Genomic DNA, 26,026 nt, shown 5'->3' on the forward strand with positions numbered 1-26,026 from the left:
ATACCGTATCTTTCCTGAGAAGCTTATGCTTGTTAGAGACAAAACCTTCACATTACTGAATAGAATAGCCAAAATTTACATAAAGATATGTTTCCCCTGCCTAGTTGTGTCCGACTCTAGGGGGCAGTGTTCATGTTTCTTAGCTGAGCCAAGACCATTTCCGTCATTATGTGGACACCTTTGTTACCTTCCCACCAAAGTGGTACCTATTAATTTACTCACATTTGCATGCTTTCCAGCTGCTAGGTGGGCAGGAACTGGGGTGAGTAATGGGAGATCACCCCATTGGGTGATTTGGCATTTGAGTCTCAAAACCAGGCCATCAACTTTCCAGGTGACAAGCTCACTGAGCCATTGTGCCCCCTTAAGTTTTCATATTGTGAGTCATATTATAGAGATACTACCTACTGGTTGCAGTATCCATTTATTTCTATACAGTCTTCATAGTAGAATATTTATTGTATGCCAAATTCCCTGCAATCTTTTAAGAATTGAACCTGACAAACTATTCCATGCTATGACAAAAGTACATCTTTTGTACATCTTTCTGTACATTCTAATCATTGGCACCTTTAATTCTTGTGAATGAACTTTACCAAAACATATTGGTTCTCGCAAAACTGTTCAGAGGTGTTATATTAAAGAAGCAAAGGCAGACTTTGCTTCTGTGGTAGACAGAAAAAACAGTTTTCTTCTGAAGACAAGTCTGAGCAATTAGGTCCTTGAGGGACAGTAAAAAACTCCATTTATGGAATTCATTTTTATTGCCTAGGAGAATAGCCTTCATCAGGCATCCAGGCCCAAAGACTGCCACCTTCACAGCAGCAGCTACTTTGCCAGTTCAAGCAATTGATGCAGAATCTTCTTCTGGCCGTATCGCACTTGGAGGGCAAATTGCTCCCGGCGGCTTAATTCCAAATAAGCCTGCAGGTCTCCCAGCATCGTTTCCTCCTCCTTCAGACTGGAGGAGAAAGCCTTCAGTGTTAGTATTGTGGCATCAAAGAGAAGCTTCTTCTGAGCAGCACTCAGGTTGGGTATCATAGTAACTGACTCGATCAAGCAAGTGGTCCCTTTTCGATTGGTCTTGGCCTCGTGGTCTTTAAATTCCTTGAATTCTTCTGCAGACATAGTCAGCACCTATAGCAAGACACAAACATACCACACACACACACACAAACACGTTAGAGATGTCAACCAAAATCATATTTTATCAGGCAAACTCACTTTTGGGTTTCAACCTAAAACTGCTTTTCTCGGTGGATTTCAAGCAGGCCATCCCCAGCTCATCTTTTCTTAAAAGTCTGCCAATTACACCCTTTGCAGGGTTTTGTCTTACATGCTGAGTAAATGCATATTGCAAGACAGTGAGAATGCTCATACAGAAGAATCGCAGCATAATTGAGGACTTAATTAAAGTATTTTGCAAAACACCTAGCTAAATGTCCTCCCATTATGTTTATGTATATAAATATAATGGGAGGACAATGAGATGGTAATTTTTACAAGTGGAACACTTAAAGTTTTGCCTCTTATTTCTCTAGTAAAATGTAGAATTAGTGCCATTCTGCAGTCACATGTTTTTCTGTGCTAATTACAGAGCTTGTGAGGCTGCAGATAAGGCGTCACCAGGAGCTCTTCAGATTCATCGTAGCACCAAAAATGAATGAATCAATTATATTGGGGCGTGCATGGCTAGACAACTGGGGACCCACTATAAAGTGGGAGGACAGCTACAAAAAGTTAACCATTGGTGTCAGGCCGCTGCCTCCAGTGAGGCCGGATCGCTACCCAGTGACCACAATCCCATCAAGGCAGATGGCCCCAAAACTGCAGCCCCTGTGTAAGATGGGCCACGAGGCCGTCAGCAAATAGCAAAGGAATACCTAGAGGAGGTTTTCAGTGAAGAGGATTGTAACTCCCCCCCCCACCCCCCCAATCGACCAACTGACTGCACAATAGAATTCGTGCCTGGGGCAAAGCCTAAGATGTATTCCATGACCCCTTCCATGGCAGAGCTAAGAAAATACATAAATACCAATTTAAAGTGGGATTTTATCAACCTGCCAAATCTAAGGTAGTTGCCCTGATCCTCTTTAAAGAGAGACAAAAATTGTGTGTATGTGTGTGTGTGTTGAGGCTGTGCGTGGAATTCTGCAGAATTAACGCTGTCTGTGTGGAAAACACCTACCCCCTACCCCAGTGATGGTGAACCTTTTTTGGCTCGCATGCCAAAAGCGGGGGGAGAGCAGGGGGGGTTGTGCGCGGGCGTGCCACACCCATAATGCTTTGCGCACATGCACACATGACCAGTGCTCCCCCCCCATTTTTGGCGTGCTTTTTTCGGCCTCCCTAGGCTCCAGAGGCTTTATAGGAGGCTGAGTAGGGCAAAAACACCTCCCTCCCCCCCACCAAGAGGCCGTCCGGAGGGCTACAACCGGCCCTACAAACAACCCAGAAGTGACTTCCGGTTTGCTCGTAGGGTCGTTTTTTGCCCCTGAGCCCTAAACGCTCCAGAGGGCCCAAAACCAGCCCTACGAGCAAACTGGAAGTCCGTTTCTAAACTTCTGGTTTGCCCGTAGGGCCGGTTTTTTGTGCTCCAGAGGCTTTAGGGAAGCTCCTGAAGCCTCCGGAGGGCGAAAAATGGCCAAAGTCAGCTTGCCAACACGTGCAAGCCTCGCGTGCCCTGACAAATGGCTCCGCGTGCCACCTGTGGCCCTACCCCTTATGAAGGACATGTTGTCCAAGGGCAAGGTTGTTCACAAAATTAAACTTTTTGTGAAGGCGTATACAAATTCAAGAAGGGGACGAGTGGAAGACTGCTTTCAACTGTCCCCTCGGCAGTTTCCAATTCAAAGTCATGCCGTTCAGCTTGCAAGGGGTCCCTGCTGTCTTCATGCATTAATAAACAAGGTGCTGCATGAGCACCTTTACAAGGGGGTTCTCATTTATTTACACAAGGAGGCACAACCTTCCTTCCAAGAGAAGTACATGTGAGATTTGTGAAAAAATCGATGAAATGAAATACTTAAGGATTTAATAAGCAAACGGTTAATAAATTAAATATTAAACGGTTAATTACAACAAGGGGAAACAATTGGTAGTCTTGAAACAGATCCCTAGGAGAGTAAGAGACCTACAGAAAGAATACTAAATTTTGACTACAATGTTGATTAAATACAATGTAATACTAGTTACTTGGCACGAAAAAAGATACAGACTGGACTCATTGGAATTTTATGACCATCATTTTAACATCAAATTATTATTATTAAATTCAAATTATTATTAACATGGAAGAGGGACAGGAAGCGAGGGGAGAAATAGAATATAAACGACAAGAAGTGCCAACTGCAGAAGAAAAGTTTACACAAAAAGATGAAAGTGAAGCTGAGAAAAAAGCATGAGTAGAGTGAGAAGAAACAAGAGCAAAGGAACAGAGAGAAATAAGGGTAACTAGGAGCATAAGACCCTATATACAAGTGAAGCAATGCAAGAAGAAATAAAGATGTTGTCAGTCAATATAAATGGACTAAATTCCCCCATGAAAACAAAAAAAAATATTTACAAAAACTACAAAGTTTAAGATTAGACATTACATTACAAGAAACACCATATTATAGAATTGGAGTATTCTAAACTGGAGAAATTATTCTTCTCGCTATCACAACAAAAGAGAAGAGAGGTGGTATTAAAGAAACAATAAGTGCTAATCAAATTTTTAAAGTTGAGAATCTTGATGGTGGAAGCGACCTTAAATAAAAAATGGATATTCTTACTTGCTATCTATCATATGCGCCGAATAATGGACAAGAAGAATTTTATTAAAAACTCCAGAAGAAGATACTTGAAACAGAATATGAAAATATTGGTCTCTTAGGAGATTTTAATGCAATAGTTGACACAAAACATGATTACAAATATAGCAAAACAAACACAAGAATAAGAAAGACTCTACCCAGAACCTTTTTAAAATGACAGAACTATGTATACAAGATACGTGGAGAGAAATGAACTCATGGAAAAACCAATACACATTTTACTCTAATAGACATCAATCTTGCTCTGAGTGTCTGATAATCTGAATGTCATCGGAATTAAGCACAAGTGTGCAGGAGATAGAAATAGAAACAAATCTATGGGCTGACCATAATCCAATAAAAATAATTGGAAGGGATAAAAGATGGACTTTGAATCAATCTATACTAAAAGATAAAGAATTTCTACAGATGATGAAAAAGAAATGGGTTTTTTTTAAAAAGAGAACAGGAAAGGAGAACTTCATTACGAAATGTGTGGGATAAAACTAAAGAAAAAATATTTTGAAGAATTAAATAAAATGATTTTGAAATATATTTGGCAAGGGGAAAAAGCAAGAATAAAATTGAAAGTGTTACAGGAGTCCAAAGGCAATGGGGGTTTTCAGCTACAGGATTGGGAGCTATATTATCAGGCATCGGAATGGAAAAATTTCAAGCATAGAAGATTTGAGGGACATGATCTTCAATTACAGTGGGATGCTTTTCTATGGTATGGCACACAGATACTTTCAAAGACACTATGTGAGGAATGCTTTACTTTTAGTATGGGGAAAAATTAAATCACAAAACTATAGGAAAATACCAGTCTGGCTCTTTACAATGAAAGCATTGATACTTCCAAATGTTGTTAACTTGGAAATAAAGGTATACTATAAAGACATTCTAAATGAGAATGGAGAACTTAAAACAAGACAGGAATTACAAAACCAAGGGGTGGATTTAGCTTGGTGGCCACACTTGCAAATACAATCAAAATACAAGAAACCTGCGAAAACATGGAGTTTTTATAAAGAATCAACAACACTTGATAAGATGCTATTAGGGACATCTTATATGATAAAACTGATAAGAAAAATATATAATTATCTATTAAGCTTTAAAATGGAAGATGAACAAGTAAAAGAAACAATGATAGTATGGGCAAAAACCTCTGGCTATACTATAGAATTAGATAAATGGCAAAAACTTTGGGACAGGAATTAGCGTATTTATCGGACTATAAGATGCACCTACATTTACAGGAGGAAGACAACAAAAAATATTGTTTGGCCTCTGCTTGTCACGTTTTCGCCCTCACTGGCCACGTTTTCACCCTCGCACAGCCTGTTTTTGGGTTCCAAAGCCAAAAATGCATCACATTTTTGCCCTCCCCAGCTCCCAAAAGTGCTGCAGGCAAAAAACGGGTGTGCTTTTGATGAAAACGGGTCTGTTTTTGGCAAAAATGGGATGTGCAGATTGCCTCTGGGGGCCGGGGAGGCCAAAAACACATATTTGGACTATAAGACAACACCTAAATGTTCACCCACTTTCTCTTATACTCCAAAAATATGGTATAAACTGACAATGGCTACTGCATATAAGAAAAATCTTTATAAAATGTTTTATAGGTGGCATTTGCCACCAGCCCCAAATTAGCAAAAATGTTTAACAACATGTCTGCCAAATGTTGGAAATGCAATCACATTCCAGGTACTTATTATCATATCTGGTGGAGATGTATGAAAGCAAGAAAATATTGGACAAAAATACATACAGTGGAACCTCTGATCATGACAGTTCCACAACCCAATTTGGTCATGACTGGAAGCAAGATTGACTGTGCATGTGTGCAAAAAAAAAGGGGTGTGTGTGGCTGTGTTTGATCACAACCTGAGGATGTGTTTGTGACTAGTGTGAAACATTTAGCAGATTTTTTGGTCAGCACCTGATTTGGTCGTGGTCAGAAGCGTTTTGTGATCCGAGGTTCTACTGTACATGATTGGAAAAGATAATTAAGCAGCATACAGATTTAAAACCAGAAATATTCTTGTTACCAGAAAGCCAAAGGGTCTATAATGTTACATGTATTGACAGCAGCAAGAATTGTATTTGCACAAAATGAGAAAATATTGGATTGTGCACCAAGAACTACATGGGTGAGTGGCCTCAGGAAGGCAGTAGAAGCTGAATTTCATTTAACTTTATCAAAGACTTGGCCAACAAAGGCAGCCAAGAGGAGAACCAATGGAGTGGAAACTTCTTGTGCTGCCCCAAATTGGTCAATTGTGGGTCCCACAATTGCTACACCATTTCCATCCTCCAGACAGACGGTAGTTTCGGGCTGGTCTGGGACATCAGGAGATGCACAGAAGTTGCAGTGGGACCACATCCCAGTAACTGCTATCCCGACAAGTCCTGGAATGCCACCTGGCCATCAGGCAGCAGCAAGGAGAGAGGCTCAGGGAGCTGACATACCCATGTATATACTTGTATGGGAGAATCAATAGCTTCCTCCTTTTAAGGTCATGTTTGATACCCAAATGGAAACGTTGGCTTACTTTCTGGCTCAGGTGTGGAATTACTTAGAAAGATATCGAGGCAGATATCCCAATGGTAGATCAGGTGTGAATGCTATGTCCACAAACCTGGAAAGGATGCAGAGGAGAGGTATGGTGTGGCGGCCCCAGAGCTCCAGGATGTGGAGCTTTTCATGCAAGAGCTACGGAATCAGTCTGAAGATCCCACTGAGGCAAGGAAGATAGATGATCCGGATGATCAAGCAAGGGAAGTAGCCTTGTGGCTTGTCTGAGAGGGTGGTTTCTGTTTCTGTTTCTATTTATTTGGATTTATATGCCGCCCTTCTCCAAAAGGACTCAGGGCGGCGTACAACATTAAGAAAACACACATTCTAAAAGTTAAAAAAAAAATTATATACATATCCAAAAAAACAACCGAATTTAAAAGACGATACATTTAAAATAAGTTAAAATTAACAGGCCAGGCCGGCTTGCTGGAAAAGCCAACTTTTTAGGGCGCGTCGGAAGGACCGGAGGTCGGGGATTATGCGACGCTCTGGGGGCAGCTCATTCCAGAGGGAAGGCGCTCCCACAGAGAAGGCTCTCCCCCTGGGGGTCACCAGCCGACACTGTCTGGCCGACGGTACCCTGAGGCTTGAACATATCAATTCCGAGAGGGATTAAGCAAAGAACTATATTAAAATTGTCTACCCAGAGGGGTGCCTAACCGCCTCAGAAATTGGTGCCAGTTGGCTACCAACGTGGAATTAGATTTGATAATTATGAACCTCACACTAGTAGTGCTGCCTTGCATTGACTTTAGTTTAATCCTCGCTTTTCGTCCCTGCCAAATAAACCTAGCGGTTATTTTGTTTAATTCTTAAAATAATTTTTTACCTGGATTAATAGGTGCGGCTTGCAACAGGAATAAGATTCTTGGTAAAATATTCATTTAAATTGTCACTATATGTCCAATGAGTGATAGTTGAATATTTTTTCCAATTTTCTAACTCTTTCTTTATTTGTATCACTAATTTATTATAGTTATCATCTTTAATTGTGGAACATTTTGCCGACACCCAGATCACCAAGTATTTCACTTTCTTAGTTATTTGCATTCTGGTTGTTACTTCCAGTTCCTCTTCTTGCTTTTTTGTCATGTTCTTGGTTATCATTTTTGTTTTGTTTTTATTGATCTTTAGTCCTGCCACTTCGCCATATTCTTCTATTTTTTGAATTAATTTCAGACTGGATTCTAATGGGTCCTCTAGAACAAATACGAAGTCATTGGCATAGGCTTGGGCCTTATATTCTTCATTTTTGAGTCTTAAAACTTTTATTCCCTGGTCCTTCCGAATTTCATTTAATAACATTTCCAAAGTCAATATAAACAGCAAAGGAGAGATGGGGCATCCCTGTCTGACTCCTTTTTTATTTCAATCTTCTTTGTTAATTCTCCATTCATCAGAACTTTGGCTGTCTGATTGTTATAAAATCCTTCTATCATTTTTATAAATTTTTCTCCGAATTTCATGTCATCCAATAGTGTTATTATAAATTCCCAGATTACGTTGTCAAATGCTTTTTGTGCATCAAGGAAAACCAGTACCATTTGTTTTTCTGGATGCGCCTCGTAGTACTCTATTATATCTAGGATGATTCTCGTATTATTACTAATGTGTCTGTGAGGTAAAAATCCGTTTTGGTCTAGGTGTATTTGTTCATTTAAAACCTGTTTAATTCTTCCTGCCATAATTGCTGCAAATATTTTATAATCGGAGTTTAATAATGAAATTGGCTTGTAGTTTTGAATTTCTTGTAGGCTGGTTTCTTCTTTTGGGATCAGCGATATTATTGCTTCTGTCCATGATTCAGATATCTTGGCTTTTCCTAAAACTTCATTAAACATTTCCACTCCTAACTCTTCCAATATTATTTTATTATATTTGTATAGCTCCACCGGTATTCCATCTGGTCCTGGGGTTTTATTATTTTTCTGGTTTTTCAAATTCCACTTCGGCTAACGTTATTGGCCTGTTTATCGCCTCCCTTTGCTCTTTTGAGATTGGTGTTATCTTTTCTGTGTTTAAATAATGTTTTATTTTGTTTTCTTCCATACTATCTTGTGCATATAGTTTTGTGAAGTATTTATGAATAATATGCTTCTTTTATTCCGCTTTGTATTGAATTCTTCCTTCATCATCTTTTAATTGATATATCATCCTTTTTTCTCTTTCATTCTTCGGTCTGTATGCCAGCCATCGTCCAGGTTTGTTGGCTTGTTCAAAGTAATTTTGTCTGGCTGCTTTAATTTTCTGTTCTAATTCCTTTTGAGTTATTAAGTTGATCTTATGTTTAATTATCTCTTTTTTCTTTTTTAATTTTATTCTTTGGGTCTTTCTGGAGTTCATCTTCGGCTTCCATAAGTTCCTTTTGCATACATTCTTGTTGCTCTTTTTGTTTTCTAGTTTTTCTCGCCATGTAGGCAATCGTAAGGCCTCTTGTGTATGCTTTCAGAGTGTCCCAGAGATTTTGAATTGAAGTATCTTCTTTTGTATTTATTCTAAAAAATAGTTTTAATTCTTTCTCCAGCATTTGAGTGTATTCTATTTCATTTACAATATTTGAATTCATCATCCATCTTTTTCTTCTTCTTTGACCTTTCCATCTTAATTTTATTGGATTGTGATCTGCCCACTCATTTGCTTCTATTTCTATTTCGTCTACTTGATTGCATAGACCAGATGAAATCCAAGCCATGTCAATTCTTGATAGGGACTGATGGGGATTCGAATAAAAGGTATACTGCTTTCTTGTTTTGTGCCTTTCTCTCCAAATATCGTGTAATTTATATTCCATTGCCATCTCAAAAAAGGATTTGGGTAGCGTATTTTTTTGTTTTATTTTTCTTTTTGCTTTCATAGTCCATTTTTTAATCCACTGTTGCATTATAATCCCCAATTAAGCAAATATTTTCATATTCTAATTCATTTATTTTGTTGTGTAGTTTCCTATAGAATTCCTCTTGTTTCTGGTTTGGTGCATATATGACTATTAATAATATCGGTTTTTCTGTTGTCTCAAATTCAATCATTAATATCCTGCCTTCTTCATCAGAGTAGACTTCTTTGTAATTTATTTTTTCCTTTATATAGGTTGCTATCCCTCCTTTTTTTATCTGCTAGTGCTGTGTATAATTTCCCTAGTATTTTTGTTTTCCAGTAAGTTCTTATGTTCCTTTTTAATATGCACTTCCTGTAAACAGATTATATCTACCTTCAGTTTCTTAAGTTTATTAAACATCTGCGCTCTTTTTTTTTTGGTGCGTTCAGTCCATTCAAGTTTGTTGAAATAATTGTTATTTCCTGGTCCATCTTTAGATGGGGTGTTTTTTGTTGCTTCTGGTTTGTATCTGACTTTTCCCTCTTGCGCCCTCCTTTTCTGCTCTCTCTCTTTCTTTCCTCTGTTCTTCTTTCCTTGTCTTCTGATGTTTCTTCCTCTTGACGTCTACTTTCTAGGTCCTCTTTACTTCCTTGTTCTTCTTCCCCTGTGCAGTATTTCTCACAGAATTCCTGTGCTTCTTCTATATTCTCTATCTTATACCGTTTTCCTTGCCAAGATACCAGTACCCCTTCTGGTACCAACCATCTGTACATTATTCTGTTTTTATTTAACTGATTTGTTAAATAAAGGAGGAGGAGCTTCCTGGAGCAATGGCGGTCTGCCTGAGAGCTCCTTAGATCCACGAGCTCTTTTAAGGGAGCAGGGGTGCTGCCGGCCCCCTTTTTACATCATGGGGGCCAGGTGTCCAATAAACAGCCACCCTGGGTCTTTTTATGACCCAAGGGGGGTCTCCCAGGGTGGCTTGAAGATCTGGAAATAGCTCGGAGAGTGGACCGGTGAGCTGCCGATGAGAGACGCCACCCAAAAACGCCGTTTTCGAGACCGGAGGAGTTGAGTTCGCCGTTCTGGGAGCGGAGAGGTTTGGAGGAGCTCGGAAGAATGGCGAAAGGCGAAGAAACGGCGCCTGGAGCGTGCGGGGGCGTGCTGTTGTCGTTTTTGGAGGCTTGTGGCTTGGAGCGAGCTCTGGGGCGGCGGTGAATGGAAATGGCCGTCCCTGGGGCGGCGGCAATCCAAGCGGTGGCGGCGACGGCTGGAAAAGCCGAACGCCAAATTCCCCGGCCTGCAGCAGATTGGGAGAGATGTTTGGAGATGTTGGAGGTCGAGTTGGGAGGATTGGAGGCCGATAGGACTGGATAGGACTGGAGCAGGAAGGTCTGGAGGCCGGTAGGAGCGGCGTTGGGGCTTGTAATGGTTTGGCTGGAGTGCTTAGAACATGGATGCAGGCCTAGGCAAGACCTAAATGCCGAAGGCCTGGTAGGAGAAGGGCTGCGTTCCAGGAGGCTGCTTGGAGGCTGGGGGGTAGGCTTGCTGGGAACTGGCAGGCTTGTTGGGAACTGGCAGGAGGTTTAACATCAGACTTGGCAGGGGAGTTTTTTACCCCCTGCCAGCCACCTCCTTGACTGTTCCGTTTACCCCCCCCTGCTGACCTTTGGACTAACAACTGCCCGTTTTTCATCCGTGCGCGCCCTGGAGGTTTTTACCTCCTTATCTTCATCTGACTGACCATCTGCCCCTTGCCCATTATCAAGCAAAAATCCATCTACCCCTCGCCATCCACCATTGACCACCCACTAGCCCCCACTTACTGACCGGCACCTGACCATCTTATTATCATCACTACCCCCCCCCCCCTTATCTTGGACTGGACGATTCTCTTTGCACCGGAACCCGGCTTTTTAATTTTATTGGACTATGGCGTATGACCACACCATCTGCAGCACAGAGCCTAGGCCCTGATGAATTTTTAACAGCATATGTACTCTAGGCTAGACCTACTCCTACTGCGGGAATCCCCCCTCTCGCAGGTGTGGCCCTCCGCTCTTTCAAGGGCCCACCTTGATGACGGATTCATTAATCCCGAGAGGTGGAGGAAGCGGAGACTTAGGGGGGTTTTAGTTAAATGTTTTTTAAATTCTTTTAGGGGTTTAGGGGTTGGGGGGTGGGTGGGTCAGATCAGGAGCGATGACAGAGCCAGGTCACCAGGTGGGGTCTTGAGCAGAAGGAGCAGAGAGGAGGAGGGGGGAGAGGATATCATTCCTATACAGGGCTCCTTGATGTCAGGCCTGTAATTATATTCTTTTTAGGATCTTTGGCCTGCCACACTTTCTTATAATTTTCTATGCTGTTTCAATAGTGTAGTAGTTGGGAGGGGGGAATAGAAAGGAGTAGGATTGTAGAATGGATTGTTGACATTCTTTTGTAGAAGCCAAGGTCATCTTTTTTCTCAGCACCTCGACACCTGGCCGGAAGAAGATGGGTGTACATGCCAGCGTGGAAGATGATGATTGGAACATGTGATGGATTTGTGGGTGTGGGGAGAGATCATGAACTTTCAACTGGGGGAACTTACAGGATGTAAATTAGAGTTGAAATTTCCATAGCCGTTCTAACATGCCTGCGGAATAAATTGCACCATTAAGGATGTTTTGCCTTGGACAATGATCTATTTCTGCATGGTATTTAGAACCCTAACACTTGATTCCAACAGTCGTAGGGAGGGGCAGATACGAGGACAGATTAACAACTCGTAGTCGGTTGGGTGCTGGTTACACCCGGTCACTTGTACCAACCCCCGCGTTCTAGGTGGTCAGGATCTGCAGGCCCAGGGCCTGAGGCTGTTGTTATGCAATGCGAGGTCCGTTGTCAATAAGGCCCCCCTCATTCATGATCTAATTTTGGAGGGGGAGCCGGACCTCGCGGGAATAATGGAAACCTGGCTGGGCCACGAGGGAGGGTTACCCCTCGTGGAAATGTGCCCACCAGGTTACCAAGCATTTCACCAGCCCCGGACCCGGGGAAGGGGCGGTGGGGTAGCAGTGATTATCCGGGAGGACTTGGAGCCGAGGGAGTCCACTGTGCCACAGACGTCCGGATGTGAATCCCTTGTTGTAAAATGGGGCCCTGGGAGGCAGTTGGGCCTGCTGATAGTATACCTGGCTCCCCGCCATACATCAGCGACCCTGCCTGAGCTCCTCGAGCTGATCTCATCGGTGGCGGTTGAGACCCCCAAACTTTTAGTGATGGGGGATTTTAACCTGCCGTCGATGGGAGAAGCATCAGAGGGGGTTCGGGAGTTCATGGCTTCCATGATAGCCATGGACCTGACTCAAATGATTCAGGGCCCGACACACGAGGGAGGTCACACCTTGGACCTTGTTTTTGTCTCTCGCCAGTGGTTGAGTGATCTGGGAGGAGTGAATTTAACCATCACTCCTCTGTCATGGTCAGATCACTCACTCCTCCGACTTGACTTCCCTGGTGCTACCCCTTGCTGCGGGGAGGCGGAACCGGAAAACACTAGATGGTTCCGCCCCAGGCGCTTGATGGAACCAGACAGGTTCCAGACGGAGCTTGGGCCACCTCCTGCAGCCCTGACCCGCCCTCGGGTAGAGGACCTGGGGGCCGCGTGGAATAATGCGACTACCGGGGCCTTGAACCGGGTGGCGCCTTTGCGGCCTCTCCGGCGGCATCGATCCACCCTGGCTCCTTGGTTCACCGAGGAGCTAAGGGTGATGAAGCGCCGCAAGAGATGCCTAGAGAGTCGTTGGAGATCCTCCCGATCCGAATTTGACCGAGCACAGGTACGAGCCCATTTAAGGACGTACCTAGTGGCATTGAGAACGGCCAAACGTCAATATTGTGCTGCTCTCATTGCATCCGCAGAGAACCGCCCTGCCGCCCTGTTTCGGGTGTCCCGCTCCCTTCTGTTTCAGAGGCCGCGGGAGGTCCCTTTACAGGGTAGGGCAGAGGAGTTTGGGAAATATCTGCAGGATAAAGTCGCTCAAATCCGGAAGGATTGGGTCCCCTTCAGTGGCCCAGTCGAGACGCCAGTGGCGAGTCTTGAGAAACCTTTTTGGGAGGAGTTTGACTTGGTTGTCATCGAGGATTTGGACAGATTGCGTGGACGACTGCGACCTACCACATGTTTGCTGGACCCGTGTCCCTCCTGGCTTGTACTGGCATCCTGGGAGGTTACACGCGACTGGCTCCTGGGCCTAGTGAACGCTTCGTTGGGTGAGGGGTCTCTCCCGGCCGCCTTGAAAGAGGCGGTGGTGAGACCCTTGCTCAAGAAGCCTTCCCTGGACCCTACGGAGCTGGCCAATTATCGTCCTGTCTCCAACCTTCCCTTTTTGGCGAAGGTTGTAGAGAGTGTGGTGGCTTCTCAGTTTCCACGACATCTGGAGGAGAATGATTATCTAGACCCGCGCCAGTCCGGCTTTCGCCCTGGGCACAGCACAGAGACGGCCTTGGTCGCGTTGGTAGATGATCTCTGGAGGGCCAGAGATAGGGGTTGTTCCTCTATCCTGGTCCTATTAGACCTCTCGGCGGCTTTTGATACCATCGACCATGGTATCCTGTTGCACCGACTGGAGGGGCTGGGGGTCCGGGGCACCGTTTTGCGGTGGTTCGGCTCCTACCTTTCCGGCCGGACGCAACGTGTGTTGGCAGGGGAGCAGAGGTCGACCCTAAGCCCCCTTACTTGTGGGGTGCCACAGGGGTCAGTCCTCTCGCCACTCCTGTTCAACACATACATGAAGCCGCTGGGTGAGATCATCCGTGGTTTCGGGGTGGGATATCATCTGTACGCTGATGATACTCAGCTGTACATTTCCACCCCGAACCACCCCAACGAGGCCGTCGAAGTGATGTCCCGGTGTGTGGAAGCCGTACGGGTCTGGATGGATGACAACCGACTCAGGCTCAACCCTTCCAAGACGGAGTGGCTGTGGGTTCCGGCTCCCCGGTTCAACCAGATAATTCCATCTCTGGCCATTGGGGGCATTCAACTCGCCCCCGTGGAGCGGGCGCGCAATTTGGGCGTCCTCCTGGATGCCAGGCTGTCCATGGATGATCATGTGACAGCCGTGGCCAGGGGGGCGTTCCACCAGGTTCGCCTGGTGCGCCAATTGCGGCCCCTATTGGACCGGGACGCCCTACGCACAGTCACCCATGCGCTGGTGACGTCTCGCCTGGACTACTGTAACGCTCTCTACATGGGGCTTCCCTTGAAATGCACTCGGAGACTGCAGTTGGTCCAGAATGCGGCCGCGCGGGTGATTATGGGGAGTACTAAGTACTCCCATGTGACACCTCTCCTGCGCGAGCTGCACTGGCTTCCTGTGGTCTATCGAGTGCGTTTCAAGGTCTTGATCACGATCTTTAAAGCGCTCCATGGCTCAGGACCTAGTTACCTGCGGGATCGTATTCTGCCCCATACATCCCTATGACCCATCCGCTCGCACAGAGAGGGACTTCTCCAGGTGCCGTCCACCAGACAGTGCCATGGGGCGGCGCCTAGGAGCAGAGCCTTCTCTGTGGCGGGCCCAGCCCTGTGGAATGACCTCCCCCCGGATATTAGGACCACTACTGACCTCCGCTCCTTCCGTGTCAAGCTCAAGACCCACCTTTTCCAAATAGCTGGCCTGGCTCAACCATAACTTCGTAACGCTCCTGATGGGTTTTTTAATTTAGTAATTTTATTTAATGGGATTTTAAACTGTGTTTTAATTGTCTTTCACTTATAAGTCAACTCTCCTCCATGCACATATGTATATGTCTCTGTTCTTTTTGTATATATGTTTGTCTTATGTGTATTTTTATCCGTTTTGATTGTACGCCGCCCCGAGTCCTTCGGGAGAGGGTTGCGGCTAATCAAATAAAATTATTATTATTATTATTATTATTATTATTATTATTATTATTATTATTATTATTATTATTATTATTAAAAATTGGTATTGTCTACGTCGTTCACGAATTCTCCGTGGAATCTGTTTAAGCGTGATCAACTCTTTTCCCTGGTATGTAATCGTCCCTTCTCTGGTTTTTTTGTATACTTCATCTCTACTTGTTTTTTGGGCAAATCTTACGTGCACTTCTCTCGGGAGCCTATGCCTTCTGGCTTAATTAGTATGCACACGGTAAGCTTCATCGATGTCCCCTCTCAACTCTTGTTCTTTTCTCTGTAAAATTTCAGTGAAGATTCCATTCATTTTTCCTTTCAGGTCTTCCTCCTTCTCTTCCGGTACGTTTTGGAATCTTAAATAGAATGCAGCTTTTTCATTTTCAAGTCGGATTATTGATAACTCTAGTTCTTTATTAACTTGTTTATATTCCAGCTCCATTTTTTCCATCTTCTGGTCTGTTTGTTCTATTTTTGTTTCGATGTTCTGGATTTTCTGTTCGTTGATTGCTAAGGCATTCTGTATCCTTCAATTTTGTCATCCACGGTTTTGATATTTCCTTTCAATTCTCCCATTTCATTTTTCATTTCTTCATGATTCTTCCTTGTCTCTTCATGATTTGTAGCCGTCACTTCTTGGTTTTTCATCAGTGTCTCTTGTATCATCTGGAGCATCAATTGCATACTCTGCATTGTTGGTGCTGGTCCCATTGTTCCTGCCATCGTTCCGCCTTTCTCCAGCCCCAATGCGCTCTCAATTGATCTGATTTGAGGAGGGGGCATGTTGCCGAGATCATATTGGGTGTGGTTTTTTTAACTAACTTTCCTTAAGTTGCCATTCTTATCCCCCTATTTATCCTTGTCCACACTTGCATATAAATTTTACTTTACTTCTACTTTATCAACAATATCAATAGTATCAATAATTATATATCTCAATATTTAGCAATAATTAACCTTCCTTGATATCACGTTTTAATATCTAAACATTTCTATGTATTGTTCTATTCTGTTTTTGATCCTTAATTATTATATATCCTAGAGTTATATATCACACTGTTATCTTATACCAATAGATGTCTCTCAGTTGTATCAATTATATAGATATTCAATTCTATAATTAGTTTCTCTTTGTGCATATATATCAACTTATTTCATTGTTAGCTTTCTTACATCAGATTTCACGGTTCAAATTTTTGATCCACTAGGTGTCACCCTCTCTTCAGTATCACTGTTAGTGTCAATCAGTTAATGCCACAAGTCCAGCGACAAAGGAAAATAGAGGTGGGTGGGTAACGAAGCCCTCTAATCGTTCCAAAAGAGCAAGAAGAAAAAAGTCAACAAGTCAACAACCAACCCGAATGTTAAACAATCCTTCTGTGCTTTACACGTCTTCTCAGCAGTTACTATGTCCTACTCCTGTTGTCCATGCCAGGTTTTCGTTCTCCCTCTGGCCACTTTAGTTCAAGTTGTTTACGCGTCAATTCCAACTCAGCGATTCTGCTCTCACAGCTTTTCGGCAAAAATCTGAAAAATCTCCTTCCCAGAACCTCCTTCTTTCCAGCTCACCCTCTCTGCCAGTTTCGCGTTGTCCTCCTCTTCTTTGGGTTGTCAATAACAGTAACAGATGTCTCGATTTCAACTGCTTTCTCTCTCTGCTTCCTTCTTATGCGGTCGCCATCGCTCCACCCTGACCAAGTGGCAGGATAGATCCTCGTCCGTTTAGTGGGTTTCTCCTACCGCTGGGAGGATTTGCCTTATCACCTCAGCGTCTTCAGAGTTTCCCCCTTAATCTGTTGGTCCCTCCAGGATCCACAGCGCTAAAAAATGAGCCCAAACGAAGAGGTTAGGAGAGCTCCCGTTCCTCAACTCCAAGCACGATGACGTCACCACAGGAAGTCCTTTACAAGGTATTTTAAAGTTCAATTATTTCATGGACAAATATACCTTGTTGCCCACTTTAAATTACCTTTGAGTAGATCTTTTCTTATCTTCCTGTTGTTGTTTTGTTTTGTGCTTTTCCCAAAGCTTTGCTTGCCAAGCCATGTGCTCCTTATACTATCCATCCACTCTGTTAATGTTGTTGAAGAGGGAGTTTCTTGAGGTATCTCAGGTATATTCAATACAGCTTTAAAAGGGGTATGTCTTGTGCTGCTATGTACCACGTTATTGTATGCTACTTCAGCAAACGATAATAATTCAGCCCATTTATGTCAATTTACCTATATACCCATCTTATATATCAGAGTATCCCAAATGCAATGATAATTGCATTTGGGATACTCTGCTGCTCCATTAGTACACGGATGAGTCCTTGGTACGATTCAAGGATCCTCTCCAAAATTTTGCGGGGAACTTCACAGAGATAACATGCAGCCTATAAATATACTGCACAAACGCCTTGGCCAAACCTTTAGCTGAGGAGACCTTTGGACAATTGTGCTTGTTTTGAGAATAAGTCAACTACTATCCATAGCAGTCTCAGGCAATTGCACAATGAAATCCATTGCTATTACTTCCCATGGTCTCATAGGGTTAGCCAGTGACTGTAATAAACCTGGGGTTTTCCCAAGCAATCACTTCATGGAAGCACAACCTGAGCAACTAGCAACATATTCTTTTATGTTCCTTTTCATTTTGGCCACCAAAACTGTCCTTTTACAAGATGAAGGGTTTTTACAAATCCAAAATGACCGGCTGATTTTGCATCATATGGTCTTTCTAACACTTAGTGTCCTTTGACTATTCGGGATATACACTTTAGTCCCATTCCATGCCAGATTTTGTTTTATCATGAGATCATCTTTATAGTTCTGGAACCAAGTATCTTGTTCCAAAGCCTCTTTAAATTTCTGCCTCAGTAAATATAACACTAACCTGGGATGGTTTCCCCTGTGTAGAATTATCGAGCTGGTGCTGAGAGCTGGCTGGAAGAGATTATAGAATTTACCACTTCTTCCTTGGTATTTTTGTATTGAGGCATACGTGAAAAAGCATCAGCCCAAACTTTAAAAAAAAAAAAGAATTTTATTGATTTTTAAACATTTATAGGAAAGGGTAGGTGAATATACAAAAATTTTGGCAGCTCCATCGTGCTAGAGGTTGAAATCTCTCCAAATCTCACAACTTTGACAGAAAAGAAAAAACAAAAGATAAAAGATAAGCAGAAACAGCGTCTTGTTATACAGTGTATCAACCATGTGTTCAATCATTTCTTTTGCCACTTTCTAATATATCAACAATTACAATATTTCAGATACATTTATTTGTGTGACCTGAGTCTTTTCAATATTGCTCCCTCCCCCGTCTTCGGGTGGAGCCGCTGCCCCTCCCTCCTTTATATCTTGTGTAGTGTCACCTTTTTCACTACCTCTTATATTTTCGTCCTCTAGGAGGGCACTATGTTTTTTAATGAAGGCCTCTGCCTCCACAACTGTGTTAATTCTAATTCTGTTTCCCTCCCAGAAGATCAACATTCCTTCTGACAATAACCATCTAAACCAAATTCCTTTATTATATAATTTCTTTGATAAGGAGGAATACTTCCTCCTCTTATCTCTTATTTTTTTCGGAATTTGCTTAAGAATGGTAATTTCTTTGTCTTTATATTTTAGTGGTCCCCCCTTTGGGCCCCTAGCACCTCATCCCTCGTGGTCTTCCTAAGAAATTTAACGTGTACTTCCCTTGGAACATTATGTGTTCTGGCATATGCTGAATTAATCCTATAAACCAGATCCATATCCCAACACAACTGTTCTTTATCTCTCTTAATATATTCTGCTAAGATTGTACTCATAATATCCTTAAGATCTTCATCTTCTGTCTCCGGTAAGTTCTGGAATCTGAGAAAAAAGGACATTATTTCAAGTTCTATGTTTACCATGAAATTTTCCAATTCTCTATTCCCCTTCTGGACTGCCTTAACCTCCTCTCCCAGCCTGACCGCACCCTCCTCCAGCACACCAATTCTTTGTTCATTTTCTGTTGTTTGCTGCTGTACACCTCTGAGCTGTTCTTTAAAATCTGCCACCTCTTTTTTCAACTCATTTTGTCCCTTCATAAGAGCCTGGAACATTTGGGTAACAGATAAATCTTTTGAACTCTCTCCAGTCCCTTCTTGTTGTAAAAATGATGGAAGTTTTGTCTGTTGAGTCGTTGGGCTGGATGTAGAGGAAGTGGGTGCCGAGGCTGCCTTGCCTGAAGGTGGTTTTCTGGCCCCATTTGTCTGAGTTCAGAGATGACTATAAATCTTTTGCAAAAGAAATGGCGTCTGTGGAGTGTGCAGCTGGGTGAGTCCCAGAAGACAGGCAAGTCCAAAAGTGAAAGTTAATCCTCAATCACAGTTCCAAGCCAAAAAGTCACAAAAAAAGAGAATCAAATAATCCAAATCCAGAAAGACCACTTAACAGGAGGAGCTCCAGGAGTCCTTCGGGGGGAGTAGTAATATAAAGCCAGGAATTTCTTCAAAGGTAGTTTCAAAAGGCAAATTTCATTTATAAGTGCGAAGAAGAAGACTGAAGCAGGCCATCTTGGTTCCCCCTTTCACAGGGAGCAGAAGATCAAAAGTTTCCATAAAGTTTTTAAAACAGCTCAGCAATCACCTCTTGCAGTTGTGATATAAATCTTCCTCACATAGTTAGTGCAAGTGACTAATTCAACTTTTACTCTCTCTCTCCATTCCAAGATTGAGAGATAGTCCAAGTGCCGCTTTACCCGAGGGGGGTGAAAGAACCCCCTCCAATCTTCCAACTTCAAATAGATTGAATCCACAAATTTACAAAAGGCTGCTGCTCATCAGTTAATGAGGATTAGGGAGTTTGGAGCGAACTTCTCACCTCTAGCACTTCAGCCGCAACTTCTAATTAATTACTTCCTTCCGGAATCCATTCAGCGAAGGTGGAGGCAGCCGACTGCTGCGCTATGCACCCCCCTCGCTCCCCAGCTCCTGAGGCGAGGCTGGAAAACCCCCCCACGGCTGCCGCCGATTCCGGGGGTTCCAGCAAGCCGCCCTACAGCAGGTGGTCCCTCCGAGACCGCCTGTCCTCCTAAAAGGAGCCCACCAGAGAGGCGAACAGCGGACGCCCAGCGTCCGTCGCCTTTGGAAACCAGAAGCCGTCTCAGCCCAAAGTTTTTGTAACGGAGATTAAAATTAAATCAATTGAAATATTGAGCCCATCTTACTTAAGAGACAATTTTCTTGAGGTATTTAAAGCCACTAACTTTTTATGATCCGTTCATACTTCAAATGGGATTTTATTACCCTCTAAGAACTAAGAACTCTAACCAAGGCCTGCATTGCCTAGCCTATGGAATCCAGGCCAGGCCAGTACCCAGACGTATACCGGCCCACTCCACTAGGAGTGCGGCTACCACCACTGCCTGGGCAACAAAAGCTTCTGTGGAGGAGATATGCAGGGTGGCGACTTGGTCATTTCCGTTGCCATTATAAACTGGACGTGTTTGCCTCCACCAAGGCATCATTTGGGCCATGTGTCATTGACATTCTCCATAGCGCTGCTTGGAGAGTCCAAGGAGGGTTAACACAGCCTGTTTGCCCAAGGACTGAGTAGATTTTCCCCTCTGGTCACGCCTCCTTTGCCTCTTCCGGATCAGTTTTAAAAACTCAGTCCGCCCGATAGGACTAGTTTTGGGGAACTCTCAGTTTTTGAGTAAATAGACTGGGTTCTCCAATAGTAATTTTAGAGTATTTTATGTGTTAATATTAAGTTGTTATTAGGATTTTTCCCCAAGTTTTGTTATTTTGGCTTTTTATTTTCCTTTTTCCTTTTTTTACCAAGAAGAAGGTTTTTTTTGCAAGAGTAAAGGCTGAGGCAGCGATCGGTTCCACAGCTGCTTTAGCCGCAGCTGGGGGAATGAGCGAGGCCGCTCATCCGGCGCCTGCTGGCGAGCGCAGGGAAAGACGGCAATCCCCGTATTTTCCTGGTCGCTTTGGGGAAGAGGCTTTTAAAAAAGCCCTTGCTTTCCCAAGTGGCGTCTTTTGCCGATCGGGAGAGCGGCGGCCATTTTGAAAAGCGCTGCTTTGGTGCGCTTTTCGGCTGCAGCCAATAGGGAGCGCCTGGACCTTAAGTGAGGCTTTTGGCGCGCAGAAGAGCCGGCGGCCATTTTTTTGGAAAGTTTTTGCCTACCGGACAGCAGCAGCAAGCAGCAGAGCCTCTCCGCCTCAAGCAGATAGCCGCGGAGGATTGCGAGGGCTTGCCTGGGTCTCCAGCAAGCCTGAAGTTCCCCAGCCACCCAAGGGGAAGCGGCAAGGAGTGTCCTGGTGCCTGATCCAGCCTCCCAACTGAATCTGCAGACGCTTCTGGAGCCATCGGGCCAGCGTCCACTGCCCTTCCCTCAGCAGCGACCTCTTCGAATCAAGCTCAACCAAGGATGGCTGATGAAGGTTTGGAGCGAAGGGAGGAGCTGGCAGGGCCATCTGCAAAGCGCAGTAGGCCAGATCCCTCAGGCCAAGGGAGAAAGGGAAACAAGGGCGCTGGGGGAAAAGCTTCCCACTCCTCAGCTGGGAGCAAGGCCCCCAAAATTCAAGGGGACAAGGGGCAGGACTCCCTAAAGGACAAGTCTGCTAGGCCCCAGGTTCCCTCTGCATCTTTGCCAAGTGAGGCTGGGCCAGTTCCTTCCCCACCCATTCAGAGGGAAATAGAGCAGGGGGATGAAATGGGGGATAGATCTCCATCCTTCTGTGATGGGGATTCCATGTCAGGCTCCCCTGCAGCCTCTCTGGGTTATCCAGATTCTCCTAGCTCTTCAGTCAGAGAGGATATCCCCTCTTTTCAATGTTGTTTTCATGCAGAGGATCAGAGAGATCCTTCTAGGGGTGGCAAGGGACAGGCCTATGACCAATCCAGGCCTGTAGAGGACAAGGGCCCAGCTATGTCAGCAGAAATGAGGGAGCTCATCACGCAGGCTATTTCCCAGGGTGTGGTAGAGGCCATGAGGCTACAGGAAGGCAAGGGTGGCGAAGCCTCTAGGGCTGTTCGCCCCCTAGGGGAAAAGCGGACCAGAGTCCTCGATTCCCCGGGCACTTCTGTCACCACAGAGGTGTCTACGTGGGAGGAGGAGGCTGCTGAGGAATTTGCTCTCTCGGAGGATGAGGATATGCCTCCAGACAAGCCCTCCTTCACTGGTCTCTTCAAGCCATCCTTGTTCAAGGCCATTTTACACAAGGCCAGAGCCTCTACTGAGCTTGGTGCCAAACCTAAGGACAAGGCAGTTCCCTCTACATCCCAGGACCTCATGGCAGGGCTGTTCAGCGAAACAACCCCTGACCCAGAACTGATCCCAGTCCCTGATATGTTCATGGAGGTTATCCAGCGCCAATGGGCGCAGCCAGGTACCCTGGCCAACCCCAGTGGCGCAGACAAAACACTGTACCCCTTAGAGCCTAGGTTGGAGGATGTTTTGAAATCACCAGAGGTGGATGCCCCTGTGGTTTCTCTGACCTCTAATTCTAATCTCCCGGCCGAGCTATTAGAGGGGTTAAAGGCAGAGGATAAGAGGGCAGAAAAGGCTTGTCTCAAAACGCACCAGGCGGCTGCCTGGGCGATCAAAACCTCCACTTCTGCCTCGTTCTTTACGAGAGCATCCTTACTATGGCTGCGCCAACTCAGATCTCAGCCCCATCTGAAGCATCTCGTTGGCGACATGATCTTAACAAGATCATGACAGCTGTGGAATATGCCGCTGATGCCTCTCTGCATGCAGTGAAGTTCGCTTCCAGGGCGCTAGCGTCTAACATCACTTCTCGCCGCCTGCTTTGGCTCCGGCACTGGCAGGCGGACATGAAGGCGAAGTGGAAGCTGGCTTCAGCTCCATTCAAAGGAGACAATCTCTTTGGGGATTCCCTAGAGAAATTCTTGATTGAGACGAAGGATAAGAGGAAGGTCCTCCCCTCCACCTTCAGGAAGCATGACAAAAAAGGTCAGGGCTCGTTCAGGAAACAGGCCTTTCAGGCACAGGAAGGTGCCCAGGCCTCCACCTCTTCCTATTCCTCCCAGAGACATTTTAACCAGTCCTCTGACAGGTCCCAGGAACGAAACAGCTTTTCTTCCAGGGGCAGACAATCCAATCAAGGGTCCTTTTGGAAGCCCTTTCGTGGGGGCTCCCACAACCGTCAGTTTAGACGTGGGAAGTGACCATCTGGGTTCTCCTCCCATCGGGGGCCGCCTGCAATTCTATGCAGACCGTTGGGAGGAAACAACCTCGGACAAGTGGGTCTTAAATACCATCAGGAGGGGGCTAACCTTGGAGTTTCTATCCTTCCCTCCGCGGACCTTTGTTCGCTGCCCACTATCCAGGAACCCTGTAAAGAGGGCTCTCATGCAGGCAGAAATAGATCATCTTCTGCAGATCAACGCAATAGAGTCAGTTCCTCCAGAACAGGTCCCCAAGAGTTCAGGGGGGTGGAGGGCCATTTTAGATCTGAAGCGCCTGAACAGACATCTGGCCTACAAGCGCTTCAAAATGCAGTCTCTTCAGTCGATCCTAAGCTGCATGCGACAAGGGGATCTGCTCACCTCCATCGATGTCAAGGAGGCGTATCTGCATGTGCCCATCCATCCCGCACACAGGAAGTTCCTGCGCCTGTGTTACAACGGAAAGCAATTCCAATACAGGGCGCTTCCGTTCGGACTTTCTTCTGCACCCAGAACGTTCACGAAGCTTCTTGCAGCTGTGGCGGCCCACCTGCGCAAGCTCCCCGTCCGTCTGGAGTGCTATCTGGACGACATCATCATCCACTCAAGGACTCATCAACAAGCGGTGAGAGATGTAAACATCACAGTTCGCACCTTACAGGACCACGGGTTTTCCGTAAACATGGAAAAAAGCAACTTGACTCCTGCCACGCGCATACAACACCTGGGCGCCATAATAGACTCGGTCTCTTGCCAGGTGTCCCTGTCTCCGGAAAGAATCCGCAACCTCAGGAGCAGAATCCGGTTGTGTCGCAAGAACAGGTCCTGGCAGGTAGTACAACTATCCCAACTGTTAGGGATCATGATTTCTTGTCTCAACATAGTTCCCTGGGCACGTCTTCATGCAAGGGAGCTGCAATGGTTCTTGCTTCCAATGCAAAGAGCAAAGATCAGCAACTCCACCAGGAAAGTTCGCATCCCACCAAGAGTGACACGGTCTCTGAGTTGGTGGCAGTCTCGAGCAGTGGAGAAGGGCTGCCTATTCGGAGAACCCGACAGGATCGAGGTAACGACCGACGCCAGTCTCTACGGTTGGGGGGCGCATTGCCAGGGACAGTTGGCGCAAGGCAGGTGGTCCAGCGCAGAGGCAGCCCGGAGCATCAATTGGCTAGAACTCAGGGCAGCCCGTCTTGTGCTGAGGAGATTTGCAGAACAGCTGAAGGGTCACCACGTTCTGCTACTGACCGACAACGTGGCCACAAAGGCTCATGTGAACCGGCAAGGCGGGACCCACTCCAAAAGACTCATGTCAGAGGCGGAGGCCATAGGACGATGGGCAGAGATCCACTTAGCGTCGCTGAGGGCGGATCACATCTCCGGAACCAGCAACGTGAGTGTGGATTGGTTGAGCCGTCAGACCATCGACAACTCGGAGTGGCAACTTCATCCGGACCTGTTCGCACAGGTGGTAAGGAGGTTTGGTCTCCCACAGGTCAACCTGTTTGCCACGGCGGCAAACACACAGCTCCAGCGGTTCTTCTCCCGCTACAAGTCAGCACAAGCGGAAGGGACGGATGCGCTGAGATCCAACTGGCCTCCAGGTCTGCTTTACGTGTTCCCGCCCCTCCCTCTGATTCCGCAGGTGATCTACAAGCTGCTGAAGGAGGGGGCGGAGCTCATTCTGGTGGCTCCACATTGGCCCAGGAGATCCTGGTTCGCGGACCTGGTCGATCTGTCTGTGGAACAACCGTGGAAAATTCCTCCAGACCAGGTATCCTTGCGTCAGGGGGCCATCAACCATCCGGAGCCCCAGTGGTTGCAGTTAGCCGTCTGGCGCTTGAGGGGCAGCTTCTGAAGGACCAAAGCCTCTCAGACAGCGTCATTAAGACTATCCAAGCTTCCAGACGTCCGGCCACTACTCGTATTTATGATGCGACTTGGGCTGCCTTTTCTACCTGGTGCAGCCAACGGGACATTGACAGTGTGGAAGCGTCCATCCCTCAGTTGTTGGACTTCCTACAAGAGGGCTTGGACAAAGGACTGGCGCCAGCCACACTCAGGCGCCAGGTTGCTGCATTATCCACCATTTTAGCCAGACACCAACTTCAATCCCTGAGTCACCATCCTCAGGTCAAGAGTTTTTTGAAGGGGGCTTACAACATTCGACCCCAGGTGGTGCATAGGTACCCGACCTGGAACCTTCCCTTTGTCCTACAGGCATTGACAGCGGCTCCCTTCGAACCCTTGAGGAAGGTTTCTCTTCGACATCTGACTCTTAAAACCGCCTTCCTCATAGCCATTACTTCAGCCAGAAGGGTGTCTGAGATTGCTGCCTTCTCGGTCAGGGAAGAATTGTGCATCATACACCCAGACAGGGTCATCCTACGGCTAGACCCCGCCTTCATGCCGAAGGTGAATTCTCATTTTCACAGGTCTCAGGAGGTGATCCTCCCGAATTTCTGTCCCAGTCCTCAACACTCCAAGGAGCGCAGGTGGCACAAATTGGACGTGCGAAGGGCAGTCCACATTTACCTGAAACGAACTAAGGACATCAGGCACTCCGAGGCCTTCTTTGTGTCTTTTCAACCAGGCACGCTGGGTCGCAAGGTATCGTCTTCAACCATAGGACGGTGGCTGCGGGCTTGCATTAAGATGACATATGACCTTCAGGGCAAGCCTGTCCCAGCACGTGTAACGGCACACTCCACCAGAAGTGCAGCCACAACCGCGGCCTGGGCGACTCAAGCATCTATT

At 45.6% G+C, this 26,026-nt stretch overlaps 1 protein-coding gene across 4 annotated transcripts in view; it reads right to left on the reverse strand.

The window, feature by feature from the left end:
• Positions 1 to 389: 389 nt before the first annotated feature.
• Positions 390 to 26,026, reverse strand: part of SETD6 (SET domain containing 6, protein lysine methyltransferase) — a 46,735-nt gene continuing 21,098 nt past the window's right edge. For all 4 annotated transcript variants that reach the window (XM_081963191.1, XM_081963190.1, XM_081963193.1 and 1 more), the window contains one exon: positions 390 to 1,137. In XM_081963191.1, the coding sequence (XP_081819317.1) occupies positions 829 to 1,137 (309 nt within the window). In that variant the 3' untranslated portion in view covers positions 390 to 828. The remainder of the gene's footprint in view (positions 1,138 to 26,026) is intronic.

This window comes from Natrix helvetica (genome assembly GCF_964273705.1).
Source record: "Natrix helvetica genome assembly, chromosome: 10".
Lineage (NCBI taxonomy): Eukaryota > Metazoa > Chordata > Lepidosauria > Squamata > Natricidae > Natrix > Natrix helvetica.